The sequence below is a fragment of the Rhinatrema bivittatum genome, chromosome 3, assembly GCF_901001135.1.
Source record: "Rhinatrema bivittatum chromosome 3, aRhiBiv1.1, whole genome shotgun sequence".
Classification (NCBI taxonomy): Eukaryota; Metazoa; Chordata; class Amphibia; order Gymnophiona; family Rhinatrematidae; genus Rhinatrema; species Rhinatrema bivittatum.
The window spans coordinates 567,997,386-568,013,120 of NC_042617.1; the positions used below are offsets into that span (position 1 = coordinate 567,997,386).

Consider the following 15,735-nt stretch of genomic DNA (forward strand, 5'->3'; position numbering starts at 1 on the left):
TGGGCATGCTGATCCCCCTCTGGTTTTGCTCCCTTGACTTAAAGGAGGCTTATGCACACATTGCGACTGTCCCCAACCACAGGAAGTACCTCCGCTTTGTGGTGGGGAATGCACATTTCCAATACAGAGTGCTGCCCTTTGGGTTGGCATCAGCTCCCTATGTCTTTACCAAATGCTTGGTGGTGGTTGCTGCCTACCTCAGGTGTCGCTCGGTCCACATGTTCCCATACCTGGATGACTGGCTAGTCAGGAGCGACTCCCACTCTGGAGCCTTGCAAGCTCTGGCCGACTGTTCAGACCCTGCAGACCATGGGGTTAGTTATCAACTTCCCCAAGTCGCACCTCCGTATGTCTCTCCAACCAGACGTCATAGGCACCAGGTTGGACACAGCACAAGCGAAAGCTTTCCTGCCCAAGGCCGGGCGATTGCCCTCGCCTTGCTTGCCACCCTTGTCCGCAACAGCAAGAGTGTGCCAGCCCGTCTCCTGCTCCAACTGCAGCCTCCGTCCATGTGATTTCCTTGGCCTGCCTCTGCATGAGGAGCCCTCAGTGGGCCTTGCGGTCCCAGTAGCAGCAGGCATCTCAGGATCTGGAGGCTCCAGTCACAGTCATGGACCCTCTCAAGCTCTCTGTCCTGGTGGGAAGCCCGCCCCAATCTAGAATGTGGACTTCCCTTCCAGCCCACGCCACCCCAGGTGACACTCACCACCGATGCTTCTCCTCGGGGGTGGGGAGCCCACACAAACTGCCTGCACACTCGAGGCCTTTGGACTGCCGCCGAAGCAAGTTGCCAGATAAACGTTCTGGAGCTTCAGGTGAAACAGTACGCCTTGTGGGCATTCCGGGACCAGTTGTCAGGATGGACACCCAGGTCGCAATGTGGTACATCAACAAGCAGGGCAGCACGGGTTCATTCCTTCTCTGCCAAGAGGCAGTGCAGGTCTGGAACTGGGCCCTCTCCCAAGGGGATGTATCTGCAGGCGACTTAACTACCAGGTCACCTCAATGTGCTGGCAGCCCGCCTCAGCCAGTACTTCCAACCACACGAGTGGTCCCTCAACCCTGCAGTAACGGCCGACCTATTCCACCGCTGGGGTATGCCGGATGTGGAACTATTTGCATCCCCTCTCAACCACAAAGTGAGCAGATTATGTTCCCTGGTAGCAGGGAACGGCCATTCAGCCTGCGATGCCTTCTCCCTTCACTGGAGGCAGGGCCTCCTGTATGTGTACCCACCTCTCCCACTCCTCCCGAAGACTCTTTTGAAGCTTCAGAAGGACGGGGGGGCCATGATTCTCGTGGCACCCTCCTGGCCTCGGCAGGTTTGGTTCCCACTTCTCCAGAACCTGTCTGTATGCCCATCCCGCTGGGGACGGTGTCGGACCTCATATCAAAGAACCAGGGCACTCTGCACCACCCAAACCTCTGGGCACTAGCCCTCATGGCTTGGATGCTGAGTCTATAATCCTCCAGCTCTTACGGCTCTCGGATGGTGTTTCCCGGGTTTTGATCGAATCCCTGAAACCTTCAACCAGAAATCCTACAGCTCTAAATGGAAACTCTTTTCCATCTGGTTTGGCGGGCATGGGTTGGACCTGTTCTTGTGCCCTCTTCCCTAGCTGCTGGACTACCTGTGGCACTTGTCAGAGTCTGACTGAACTGGTCTGAAGCCTAGAGTGCACCTCACGCGGTCAGCGCAGACCATCAAGGTGTCTCTGGTCACCCGTTTCGGGCAAGGCCCCTTGTTGGCCGCTTTATGTGGGGTCTCCAACTGAAGCCCACTCTTCGGCCTCCAGCAGCATCGTGGGACCTCAACATCGTCTTGGCGAGACTGATGAAGCCTGCCTTTGAGCCTCTGTAGTCCTGTGGCCAAAGTTCCCACTTGGAAAGTCATGTTCCTAGTGGTGATCACTTCCGCTATCAGGGTTAGTGAGCTTCAGGCCCTGGTTACGTATGCATTGTACACTAAGTTCTTGCATGACCATGTGTATGCACCCTAAGTTCCTCCCCGAGGTGGTGACTGATTTTCCACATCAATCAGTCAATTATTTTGCCCACCTTCTTTCCGAGACCACATTCCCACCCGGGGGAACGTGCTCTTCACACCCTGGACTTTAAATGGGAGCTGGCCTTCTATTTAGATCGCACGGCGAGCCACAAACAGTCCACCCAGCTCTTTGTGTCTTTTGACCCCAACAGGCTGGGTGCAGCAGTGGATAAGCAAACTCTATCAAACTGGCTGGCGGATTGCATCACCTTCTGCTATGCGCAGACAGGCCTTCAGCTAGCCGACAGGGTGAAGGCTTACTCTGTGTGGGTCATGGCAGCATTGGTGGCCCATGTGCATGCTGTCCCCTTCGCAGAAATTTGCCGGGGCTGCAATCTGGAATAAGAAAATGCCATACTGGGTCAGACCAAAGGTCCATCAAGCCCAGCATCCTGTTTCCAACAGTAGCCCGTCCAGGCCATAAGAACCTGGCAAGTACCCAAAAACTAAGTCTATCCCACGTTACTGTTGCTAATAATAGCAGTGGCTATTTTCTAAGTCAACTTAATAGCAGGTAATGGACTTTCTCTCTACACGTTTGCAGTTCACTACTGCCTTGACAGGGATAGCCGTCAGGACGGTGCCTTTGGCCAGTCAGTCCTGTGCAACCTGTTCCAGACTTGAACCCAATTGTCTCTACTCGTGCTCCTTGTGGGACCAGACCACCCCCTGTTTTTCTCACAGCGCCGCAGTTGTGCCCATTGGCACCTAGTTCAGCCGCTGTTGGTGTCTCTGCTTGAATGGGGCAGTATGGAGCTCTGTACTCACCCACATGTGAGGACTACCATCCTGCCTGTCCTAGGAGAAAGCATGGTTGCTTACCTGTAACAGGTGTTCTCCTAGGGCAGCAGGATGTTAGTCCTTGGGAATCCCGCCTGCCTCCCCACGAGATTGAGTTCACCTTGGGTTTGTTTTATTTTTTCGCTCGTCAGCTTGCTATGTTATGAGACTGAAGGGGGACCTCATGTGGACGTGTGGATAGTAGCAGGCTGGGCATGCTCAGTTTGCTGGCCAAAGTTTTTAGAAACTTTGACACGTTTTCCGTGCCGGGCTCCATCTGATAATGTCACCCCACATGTGCTGTCCTAGGAGAACACCTGTTACAGGTAAGCAACTGCGGTTTCTCAGGTCCCATTCGCACCAGGTGAACAAGCACTGCACGGTTTGGATCCCAACTCTCCCAACCTAGGGTCTGCTGCTTGGGTTCAGGCTGCCTCCCCCTCTGTTACCAACAGCACTGGTATTTGTGCCCATTAGCACCTGGTTAGATGTCGTCTGGTCCCCTTTTTATGTGAGAACTACCATCCTGCTTGTCCTTGCAGAAAGCAGAGTTGCTTACCTGTAACAGGTGTTCTCAGAGGACAGTAAGATGATAGTCCTCACGAAATCTGCTGCCACCCCACTGAGTTAGGTTTTTCCTATTTTTTATTTTAATCGTAATTGTATATTACGAGACTGAAGAGGGACCCCCATGTGGACACATGGTATAGGGCATGCTCAGTGTGTCTAGTCAAAGTTCCACATTGAGGCTCCATCTGATGATGTCATCCATTTGTGAGGACTAACATCCTGCTATCCTCGCAGAACACCTGTTACAGGTAAGCACCTCTGCTTTTTTTTTTTTTTTTAAATCTGTGAAATAATACTTGGAGGACAATATTATATATTTAACTACAGCTAAAATATGCAACACCTTACTAAAAAATAAAGCAACTGGGCTACTTATTTTTCATTTTACTGAGTTAATGACTAGATTACAAGGCAATAAAGCTTGTTTTAGTCAGTGCTGATGTTTAGTTATTTCATATTTAATCAGTCATTGGTAAAAATTAAGAGCTTAATCCCAGGTATACTGGAATTTTAATACCTGGAATAATCACAAAGGACATTCTAAATTGTGATTACTGGATGAAAACATAAGGTAGTACAGTGGTGAATTGCTATTGCTCTTCCTTGAAATATAATTTTGATTTCCAAATTAAGAAAAGAAAAATTCCTGTTCTACACTAATTTAGGATGAGATCCTTGTCATTTTCTGTTGCCACACTAATGTATGCAGGCAAGGAGATTAATCACTGGGCCTCATCCATATTTTACCCTTATACTAAATGAATCCAGCATCTTTTAACTGGTATGAACAAATAGTCTAATTTTGGCTGGAACTTAGATTCCTTAAGATGTACGGTATATTTCCAAAAAATTCAATATTTAAAACACATCTAAGAAATATAACAGATTGAAGAAAGCTAATATATTGCAAGTTGATTCTTTTGAATGCTTATCTTAAGGCATTTTATTTCCAAATTATTGTGCATTAATTGAGCAAGGGTGTTTTGCATGCTCCATTTCAACTCTGTCACTACTACTGCGTCTCCCTGGTATGTGGACTACATGCTTCTGCATGATTGTATACAGTATATCAGCATGTTTTTGTGACTGAACATGTAAGGTCAATATTTAGTGACACGGGAGTGGAACACTTTTCTGGGGAAGTTGTATGCATAACTTGTTCAGGATGTTCAGCAGAACTTAGCTCTCCTGGTGAATATGCAGTGGCTTGTAAAAGTATTCGACCCCCTAAAAAAGTCGGCAGATTTTTGTGAATTAGGAATGACACACATTGTTCCAGACAGTATGTTTGTTGCAAACCAGTATGCTGTTAAAGTAAATCTTCAGTCACAATTCATTATTTCTCTGCAATTTTTGTAAAATAAAATTAAACTGAAAAATGCTGCATGCATAAGTATTTAACCTCTTCAGACTAGTACTTGGAAGATCCACCTTTTGCTACAATAACAGCTTTGTCTGTTGGGCTAAGTTTCTACCAGCTTTGCAAACTGGCAGTGATAGTTGATCCTTCTTGGCAGATTTGCACCAGGTTGGTTGGATGACACTTATGGATTGCAACTTTTAGTTCTTTAGCAGATTGAAGCAAGTTGTCTTGCAGTATCTCATACTCCTGGGGGAATTCTGTGCAAAAAAACCTTAAAATTCTGCAAACTTTATATTGTCAAAATAACACAATTTACATGACAGTCTTAAGTAATTATATTTTTAATTAAGTAATTTTTTTCTATATTAGAGATGCAGATTTTTAAATATTTTGAGCAGGATTTCCATAGAAATTCACTGTAAGATTGTCCCTTCCACTCCCTCTCCCTACTCCCCTGGCCACTTTGCCCTCTCAGGCCCCAACTCCTCTACCTGCTAGTATCTCTCCCTGCCACCTCTAGGTTCAACCCCTTCTAATCTATCTCCAGTCCCAGAGTTTGACCCCGTTCTCAGTACTGCCCCTCACACAGTCCTGTCCCTCTCTCTCTCACACACATGCTCCCTCTCTAGTACTCATACACACCTTCATAGAGGCTCCCTCACTCTCTCATGCACACATTCCCTCATACAGGGTCCCTCTCTTGCATACACACCCACACAAGCTCCCTTTCTCTCTCACATACATCCTCACACAGGCTCCCTCTGTCCCTCCCTCTCTCTCACACACACATGCTCCCTCTCTAGTACTCATACACACCTTCATAGAGGCTCCCTCACTCTCTCATGCACACATTCCCTCATACAGGGTCCCTCTCTTGCATACACACCCACACAAGCTCCCTTTCTCTCTCACATACATCCTCACACAGGCTACCTATGTCTTTTACATGCGCCCCTTCACACATGCTCTATCTCACACACACACAACACACTCACACACTCTCACGGGGGCCTTCATCTTTCTCTTGATTGGAACACTCCCGTGGCACATGGGGGCTTTCATCTTCGTGTGCTCCATTTGCGACATGCTGGAGTCTCCTCTGCCATTTTCTGTGCGGAATTTGGCAATTCTGTGCAAATTATGTGCTCCGCAGTAACGCGGAATTCCCCCAGAACTACTGTATGTTGCACCATCCTTCAGTTTTACACAGTCCTTCAGTTTTAACAAGATGACCAGTCCCTACTGAAGAAAAGCATCCCCACAACATGATGCTGCCACCCACAAACATTACTGTTGGAATGGTGTTTGCGCCACACAATGTGTTTAGAATTGTGGTTAAAAAGCTCCATTTTTGTCTCATCTGACCACAAAAATGTATCCCACATTTTAGCTGGGTCACGCTGATGTTTTCTGCCAAACTCCAGCTGTGGTTTTCTTCAGTAATAGCTTCTTTCTAGCCACCCTCCTAGGCAGACTAGCTGTATGCAGAGCTCTTGATATGGTTGGCTGATGCAGCTCCACTCCAGTCTCAGCAACAGAACTCTGTAGCTCCTTCAAAGTGATTGTTGGCCTCTCTGTGGCTTCCCTCACAACTCTCCTCCTTGCTCTGATGCTGAGTTTTGAGGGATGGCCTTGTTTAGGCAGTGTCTGGGTGGTATGATGCAGCTTCCATTTCCTCACAATTGAGCCAACAGCACTCACTGGGAAATCCAAGCAGTTGGATATTATTGTGTAGTCTCTTTCCTATTTTGTGCATGTCTGTAACTTTTATCTTTAATTTCCTTAGAATGTTCTTTGGGCTTCATTTTCACAGCTTTCCTTCAGATTCACATTCTGACCAATGGTACTGGAATTAGTGGGTCTTTTATCCAGACAAGCTGACCTTTATTAATGATTCACACACAGATGCCAATTGTAAGCCAGTTGTTATGGTAATATCTTTCATCTGTTTAAACTTGGGAGCTTCCACAGCACAGAGGTTGAATACTTATGCAAGCAGCATTTTTCAGTTTGAATTTTTTTTTATAAAAGATAGAGAAATAATTGACTTTTTAGGGGTCTATTACTTTTTCAGGCCACTGTACTTTGAGTTATGACTCGGATTTGTTTTCCAACCAGACTTGTATGCATAACTTTACCAGGATAGCACCAAGTATGTGCACATCACTAAAGTTTAACCCCTGGAATGCTTCCATTGATGCCTCTTTGTATAGGTAAATTTTGTGCTACTAAGTTGTGCACACAGTTTGTGTTGGGGGAAAGGGAGATATTCAGAGCTTGTTTTTGTGCTTTGAATATTGACCTCATATATGTGGATCTGACATTTTTCTCCTTCTGGATCCATTAATAAGTTTATCATTTTTATTTAAAAATAATGCCAAAGTGGCCTGCTTGATAACTCAGCATAGTGTTATGGGCTGCCATTTGAGAGACCTGGATTGGATTCCTAAACCTAATTTCTGTTAAATTATGACAAGAAGTGCTGCAGAAGTGGCATTCTCAGCCCCTGGGAGAGGTAGTCCTAAACAACATGCAAAAGTTACTATGCCAGTTCTTGCACAAGCTATATTCAAGCTTTTCAGCCAAAGAACTGAGCTAGCTAGGAGAGGGATAGATTGGGAAGTAAAGGGCATCCTGAGTGAAAATGAAAGTTTGTTACCATAGGCTCAGTAGGGGCCTGGTCTTGTTTGAGTTGGAAGTCTAAAAGAGGAGGAGGAAACCACTGGTCTTCTGCATCTCCAAAGAATACTAGAGAAAATAGTGAAGTTCCTTAGTGTGCACAGTGGGCCAGGTTAGTTCCTTAGTGTGAACAGTGGGCCAGGTTATGCATGCGACACTGTTTATGAAAAATATGTATTACAAGGGTTCCAGGATTCTAGGTCATAGGGCATTGCTCAAATCACAGTCATTGCTTTTTGTATGTTATAGGTTCTGAGCTCCTACAATTAATTGTAATACATTTAAGCTCTTGACTATTGATACCAAAAAGTTAAAGTGCTTAGAGGTGAGTTGTAAGATGTTTAGTTTCCCTAATGCTCCCACTCTCTGAACATTTTAGCAATTAATATGATTTATGTATGCTGTGACCTGGTATTTTGGTGATGGGCACAGAAGAAAACTAAAATTGCACACCAAATTTAGATGGGTAGATTGACTTGCTCTGTAGCTCATACAGAGTGGCAGCAATTCTCAGATTTTTCCTGTTTACTGAATATCCCAAAGTGGCTTATAGAATTCATAGTAATGGAGAACTGAAGAAAATTCATCTTTGTGTTACTGAAGATGTTTCTAAATGTTCTATGGCTGGAGCAAGCAAAGAAGAAACATTTATAGTAAGAAACAAGACTCATTTTGCTTGCTTTGTCAGAGCTATTGGGAGTTTCTTTGAATACTGTAGCAAAACCATGCAGTGTACAAAGCCACCTGCTGAGAACCACTTCTGCTTTATACGGTAGGTGAAGATAGAAGTTTTTAAAATTCAGTTGCAAGAACAAAATGGATCCTTGAATCAGCTAAGGAGCAACATGAAAGATCATTTGTTTGTGTTTGTATTGGGAGCTTTTGCTGATGCTGTATCACATATTTTATTAAATGTGGATATTCAGCAATTTAAGCCACAACAAAAATTAAATAGATCCTCAAGATATTTTGTTGTTGACCAAAGCTGAGGGAACATTAAGAGGGGTTTTTTTCCTTTGCTATCCTCCCCTGTAATTAGCAACAGTGCATCAGAGATGAAATCTTTACCTTGTTTAAAAGTGTTTATTTGGTCTCATGAAAACACTGTAGTCTAGTACAGAGGTTCTCAACCTTTTTTTCTGTCATGACACATCTGGCATGATGCTCACGTGTGTGACACATTGCACACTACATTTAACAGCTATACTAAAAAAAAACCAAAACAAACCTAGATATTTTATTGTTGAAAATGATGCAGGAGAAAGATAATTCTTTAATTTCAATAACTGCTTATAAAATATCAATATTAAATATTTGTTCACAAATTTTAGTCTTTGCTTACTGTATCAGTGAGAAATCTGGGACTGATATGCATATGTAGCATATAGTTTTTGGATACGGACACTCTCATGCATGTCATTGTCAACCTCAGGGAGTTCTAACCTCTTCTGGAGTTTATACAGAGCAGAGTTAGGAAATTTCCCCTTTCAACTCACCATACAAAAAATGTATTCACATTCTGATATCCTTCAGTAATAGTACTTCAGAATCCCTGCCAGCCGCTTTGTGAAATAACATGAAAACCTGCTAAAAAGACATTTAGAAATTGTATAGCATACCAGCCCATACCATAAGAGTACTAACTCCAAGGACTTGAGCAGCAACAACCTTACCTATGGAAAAAGCAAGACTGCAAGTATAAAACATAGTAAAATTACTATTGAAAAAACAAAGAAAGCCAGACTGCTTTAGATTCCTACACAGAATCTACATACTAATTAGCAGAATTCCTCACTTCTGTCAAACATGCAGAATGCAGACTCTTATCTAATATAGAATAAAAGACCATAAATTATAAACAAGCATACAGAGAAAAACGGAAACTCCAAGAAGCCAGGGGGAGGGAGAGGTGCGGTGGGATGGCGGGGCAGGATACAGCATGCCTGCAACATTTGTGGCTTGGATTGGTGGTGGCAGTGATTGCCAGAGTTATGGTGCTTTTACAGGCATTTTCGCAGGCATTAAAGGGGCTTAACACATGCGAAAATGCCTTATAGCAATTTGATAAATGACCCTGTAAGAGGACAATTTTCAAACTAACTCCAAGTGACTCCATATATATACTTGTATATAGTTGCACGGAGATCTGCAATATTTTATAACCTATGCAGATTATAAAATATGCTTATGTCTACCCATATTGACTGCAAAGCATTGAAAGTGCATAAGCTTCCTATTTTATAAACATACATGCTTACATTTTATGTGCAAAAAAAATACAACTTGCTGATGTAAAATCCTGATATATGGGCGTAAGTTGGAATATTTTAAAACGTGCATATTATTGAAATTGCCAGTTTTCAATTCCTCCATCAGTTTATCCAGTCTTCCTCCAAGGTCTTCGAGACTCTCCTTGTTCTTCAGGCTAAACTTTTCCCAATTCACCAGACCTCTCACCTAACCAATACTTGACAACAGACCAGTCTGATATCAATTGCACAAGATAATTAGGTGTAAAATTGCGTGAATAAATTACCACATGTATTCACACAAGTCTCTTCTAAAATAGCAACTTAGATGAGTACTTCTTAGTTCTGTCCCAGAATGCCCCTAGATTGCCCCTTTTTGTGCAGATAAATATGTATGCGAATGCAAAATACACATGTATGTGAGTACAAGCTACTTATGTGCATATGTGCTAATTTATGTGCATAATATTTTTGAAATTTCACCCCTCTGGGGACAGGGAACTCCCTACTGTACCTGAATGTAACTTGGCATGAGCTACCAATGATAAAGCCCAAATTAATCTAAATAAATTATGGATCTCTGATATATTCATATTGTGGAGAGAACTTTCCCTCCCTTTGGCTACCACTACAGACTCTGTGGCTGCTTTAGAAGGAAAATGTGATCTAGAATCTTACATCTGGTTCCATATCACTTAACTCCTTACTCTTTCTTCTCCACTTCAGTAGGATTAGAATATCCCATGTAACACTTTTAGAGAGAGTGACTCTTGTCAGCCTGGTGGAGGCAGTAGAGAAGTCCTGACTCTGGGCTTCCTTCTCAACAAATCTGCATCCTACAGGATCTGATTATCTATTTGGTTTAATACTTTTTTTTAAGTATTCAAATTTAGATGAGATGTGTAGTATATGGGGCCCTGTTTGCCAGTCCTTTTTGCCTGACACATGACTATAATGCTGGCATCTATGTACCCTCCAGCCCACATGCAGTTGCACCACCCCACCCTCCAAATTGACACAGACACTTTTATTTGGATCAAATGATGCTGTAGCTTTTATTAATTTCCAGCACAATGCATTCCCTAGTATCTGAGCTCTGCTAATCATTCCACTTAACATTTACATTCCAGTGCCCATCCAACCGGCTGTATTCTGCATTTACCAAACAGTACAACCCTCCTTGTGCCCAGTCCCACTGCTGTGTGTTCAAGCAAGTGAGTCACTGCAACCATGTGCAGCCGTGCTTAGTCATTAAATACACATTCCCATTTTCGGAACCTGGCTCCAAAACATCCTCAAAGTTACGCCCCCGGCTCAGGTACATCACCATAGACACGAGGCAGCGTCTGGCTTGCCTCATGCCCACCCCACTCCTGCTGTGGCCTTGTTGGCTTCCCAGGCTGAAAACTTCCAGAGCTGATCCTTTCCAATATCTGACAAATGTATTCCATCCTGCTTGTAGTGGCCCTGACACAGATCATCCGCTCACTTGTGCATGATCTGCATTCCTCCCAATCTCTATCCACACTCCTGTCTGTCTGACCTTCTTTCGACCCCCGTCTCCATAATTTCATTTCATTCAGTTTGATTCATGGGATAATGTCCAACCACAACAGGCAAATGTTCCTGAACAGGGCCACAATTTTGCCAAATCCTGCTTCATTACTTGCACCAATTGCCTACACAACAGGTGCCCCAGATCATTGCCGCCCAAATGTATGGTGATCGTGTTGGGCCCAGCAAAGATTTCTGTCTTGCAACGAAGCTCTGTAAGCAGCTGATCCCATGACATACTGTGTTTTCCCATCCATATCACCTGAACCCTGTATGCAGCTAATCCCAAATGTGACCCGTATGGGCACTGTCTTGCCCTCCGGGCTACCCAGTGGACAAAGGAGTGTCAAATCCAGATTATCCATCGACCTGTGGGCAGATCTGAAATGAGAAAATATCAAATTTTATGTCACATTTCCATTTTAACATATAAATCAGCTGCCGCTGATTTCCAATGCCCTATCCTTTTGATAGTATCTAGGGGGAGCCCTGCCTTGGCAGCACTGGTTGCAGCACCTATTCTAAAGGAATGTATCCCGTATTTGGAAGTGCCCATTTGAAAATGGCAGATCTGGTATTTCGTAAGGGATACTATGCCCTGATGTATTAGGTGAGTTCCGCCTTGGGGACCTCCTCGCAAAAATAACTCTATATTCATTATTGTATACATTATCTGCGATTCCACCTGCCACAAACGTATCATGGTGCCTTTATCCAACTGATTGGTCTTTGACCTATGTATGGTAATATGCACAGCTGCGCCTTTTATCTTCACAGAACACAGTAGTATTCCGTTTACTCCCGGGTCCCTCTTAGATGCTGCTACCAGCTCACTTTTACACAAGGCCCCAAAAAAAGGCCAACAAAAATGCTGCTCTAAATAGGCTAGACTCAGTCAGATTTGCATATGGCCGGAAGAGCCGTCTGAACTAGATCTTACTCTGCTTTTCCTTTTACTCTTCTTTTTCATCTTTTTTTGCCTTTCTTCACCTTTCCTTCGCTTCCCATTCCTTGCCCCACATTCAGTCCCTTGGCCAGCTCACCCTTTTGAGCAATGTTCTCCTCCAAGGTTTTCCTCCCTTGCCTGGCCAGTGCTGGTTATATCTGTGTTGGCACTGTCCTGCCATTGGACCCTGTCTTGGCTGGTTCACCAGCCCTTTGTCTGTCTCTGTTGCTCCTGTGTCCAACAGAACTTCAATCTCCTGCTGTGATGATGCTCCATCACTGCCCTATGGCCTGTCCATTGCTGCACTGCTGATTGCCAAGGATTCTGTAGTCACCTGATGGAAGACTGGTCCCTGTCCTGTCCATTGTTGCTATACCAGAATGAGTCCTGGGTGTGGGCTGGGATACCCTTGGTAGAATGCTGGCCACCAATGGGTAAGGTTTTGCATCTTGGCCCCCAGGTCTGCAATCAGTGGGTGAACTGCTACAATAGCATGGGAACCCCCCAGCATCCCATTGGGAACATCCTGCCACCTGACTTGTTTTATATCCAATCGAAGACCACGGTTGACCTAGGTGCCTACATGCAGGTCTGACCCATCCATTGGGCTGATGACCTGGTGATCTCTGCGGGCATAAAATCATTGGCACAAGATACCGTCCGGTCCCTGGCACTCACTGTTGCCCTCCAGTGGTAACGCCTCACCCTTGTTGCTGGTGGACACCACCAGTTCTGCTTCACGCTCTGAGCCCAACTTTGGCCCACCTGTCGGCTCTGTCTCTCTACTCTTGGTCCTCCAACCATCTCCCCCTTTTTAGCGTAGGACTCCTTTTTACTACAGGCCTTGGTCCCGAGCTCCTGTCCTAGCCAGATAGAGGGCTAGTGCATGGTGTGCATTCTGCCATCCCCCTCTTGAAGGATATGCTCATGGGAAATGCTGTCAAACTCCCAGGGGGAGGGGTGTCATCTGTATGTGCTGGTCTGACTGCCCTCTTGTTTGTTTTTCCCAGCGTTATATGATCAACATAGTACATGCGCAAGTGTGCGCTCGCTGCTCCTTCCTCTCTCCAAGCCGCATGCTTAAACCTTGTGTAGGCGGTACTGTCCCCCGCCCTACACAATTCAGCGATCGATTCGTGTAAAATGGGTCAAGTGAGATTGGCGTGATACGCACACAAATGTGTACTCACTCCCTCTTCCTCTCCCTGAGCCATGTGCCTTAACCTTGTCTAGGGTGCGATACTCATGTAGGCTTGCATGTTTGAGATGGCGGTAGGTTCGGAGCTCTGTAGGGGGAGAGTGTGTGGTATTCGCATGGTGTGCGCACTCTCGCTCATTGCCGGGATTTCACCTCTTTTTCTGCAGGACGATCGGAGGGGATTGGCATCTAATGTAAGTCATGTAACAGTCAAGAATTGTCCTACTGGACTCACATATCACCACACTGAATACTGCTCCACCACCCGCGATACACACATTACTGCTAAAGCTTGGTGATGTGTAAAAGGCCTACCTGCTGCGTGCGCAGCTTTATTTACCCAACCTACATCATAGAAGTACCTCTTTCCCCTCCCTTATCCTTCCTTGGCCCCATCACGCCCTTGACACTGAATCCCTGGAGGAAGCCATGTTCTGCTCAGGTAGGTGAGATGGCAGCACTGGAGCCCAGTTATGTTTGGGCTCCATATATTCTGTATTGGGTCCTTATATTGTTAACTTTACTATATTGGTAAAGTCTATACAAAGCATTTTTAAAAATGCAACTGTTTTAGGTGATTTAGAAACCCAAGGAATTGCACTTTCTGAGAGGAGAAATGATCATGTGAGCCAGATTGCAGTTTGCTGAAAAGTATGCCTTGCTACAGCCTAACTCTTTACTGAATTGAGTAGAAGCTGTAGAGGTCCAAATCTGATGCCATATGTGACTCAGTGACAAACAAGTCTTAAGAGTTTTACTCTTTTATATATTGGGCTTCTGTGAGACATTTATTACTGAGGGGAAACATTTTAGATAACATCTGGAAGGATCCATATATTTTTGTTGTGGTTTTACCATAAACAGTATTGTACTACCTATACAAATTTTCCTAATCATCTGTTTTTCTTTCTGCAGGGATGAATTGTAAAAGCTACTGTACATCAATTTGATCCAAACCTAGTATTACAGTGGAGTGCTCATCTCCATGTCTGAAAGCTTTCTGAAAACCAACAGCATTGCCGCTTGTTTTGGACTTTATTAAACTGTTATAATCGGCATGGAAAAGCATGTTTTGTTATTTTGGCAGGTTTTTTCTCCTTTTACAAGGCTGAAGATGCTAATCTGGCAGAGAAGGGATGAAGAGTTGAAATTTGGGCGTGGTTTTATACATGCTTTTATTTTGCTTCTAGCTTTTCATAAGAATTCTGTAAAGGACCCTCTATTTATTTTTTTGTCTCTTGGGAAGGGTAGACATTTTGTTTCAGCTTGTGTTCAGCTTCTTAACCTCAAATTAGCTTGAGAACACCTTATGACACTACAGAATATATACATATATATAGATATATAATGTATCAAGTTCACAGAATTCAAACATCTGGTAGGGGATACAAAGAAAATAGAGATCAGCTTCCTTTTTTTTTTTTTTTTTTTAAAGAAAGTTGTACCCTTTATATACTGCTCAGTCTTTTAAAAGCACATGCAACAAATATTTTTTAATTGAGTTTATGGTGTATTTAAACATTTTAAAGCAACACCATTTGTAATTCTCCTGAATCTCTGGAAGCAGACATATTTGTAACATGGTCACAAATTACCTTATGTAGAATGGGATAAAACATAAATGGTTCATTCCATGTGTGCAGTTTCATTTGTGGCAACATTAGACTACTTTGATCTTGGGACTTGGAAGGTAACTTGACCCTTGTCGACTTAGCTGCCTTAATGGATTCAAGGGAATTTTAAGAATTTCTAACATGAATTAGTAGCGTTTGCAGATCATCCAGGATAAGTATTTATTGCATGCTATGCTTTCTTTTGAAATGTACAGTATACAGAGGGTACTTTAAAAAAATATATATATATTTGATGTGGTGTCATATGGCTAGCATGTAGTGGATACAATCAACAGCTTTGTACCTTACCACCAACATTTGTACATATTAAACTTCAGTGCATCTGAGTAAAAAGCTCTTGTAAATTTGCTGTTCAGATTGGACATACCTGACATGGATTTTCATTTTTTTTTTTCCCATTCTGGTCAAAATAATTATGGAAACTAGTAGTTCAGTGCTAGCTTGGTGTATACAAATTTAACACATCTGCTATGTGAGCTATGTCCTAGTTTACTGAACAGTTGAGAGTGCTGCTTTGCCAAATAAAATGAAAAGCAAAATTGAAATTTGTGAGTGTTTTTGTGCATATGGAAGATCAAAACAGCTTAAAAAGCAATCTAAACATGAGCACATTTTTCTGAGGCAGGGGTGAATCAACATAGAAACATAGTAATGACGGCAGAAGAAGACCAAATGGCCCATCCAGTCTGCCCAGCAAGCTTCACACATTTTTTTC

General features: G+C 43.7%; 1 protein-coding gene across 2 annotated transcripts in view; it reads left to right on the forward strand.

Moving 5' to 3' along the window:
- The window catches only part of PCMT1 (protein-L-isoaspartate (D-aspartate) O-methyltransferase), a 118,837-nt gene extending 103,272 nt beyond the window's left edge, over positions 1 to 15,565 (forward strand). For both annotated transcript variants that reach the window (XM_029596539.1, XM_029596538.1), the window contains exon 8: positions 14,302 to 15,565. Coding sequence is in view for 1 of the 2 variants with exons in the window: in XM_029596538.1 (XP_029452398.1) it covers positions 14,302 to 14,314 (13 nt within the window). In the remaining variant the exon portion in view is untranslated. The remainder of the gene's footprint in view (positions 1 to 14,301) is intronic.
- Positions 15,566 to 15,735: the final 170 nt, after the last annotated feature.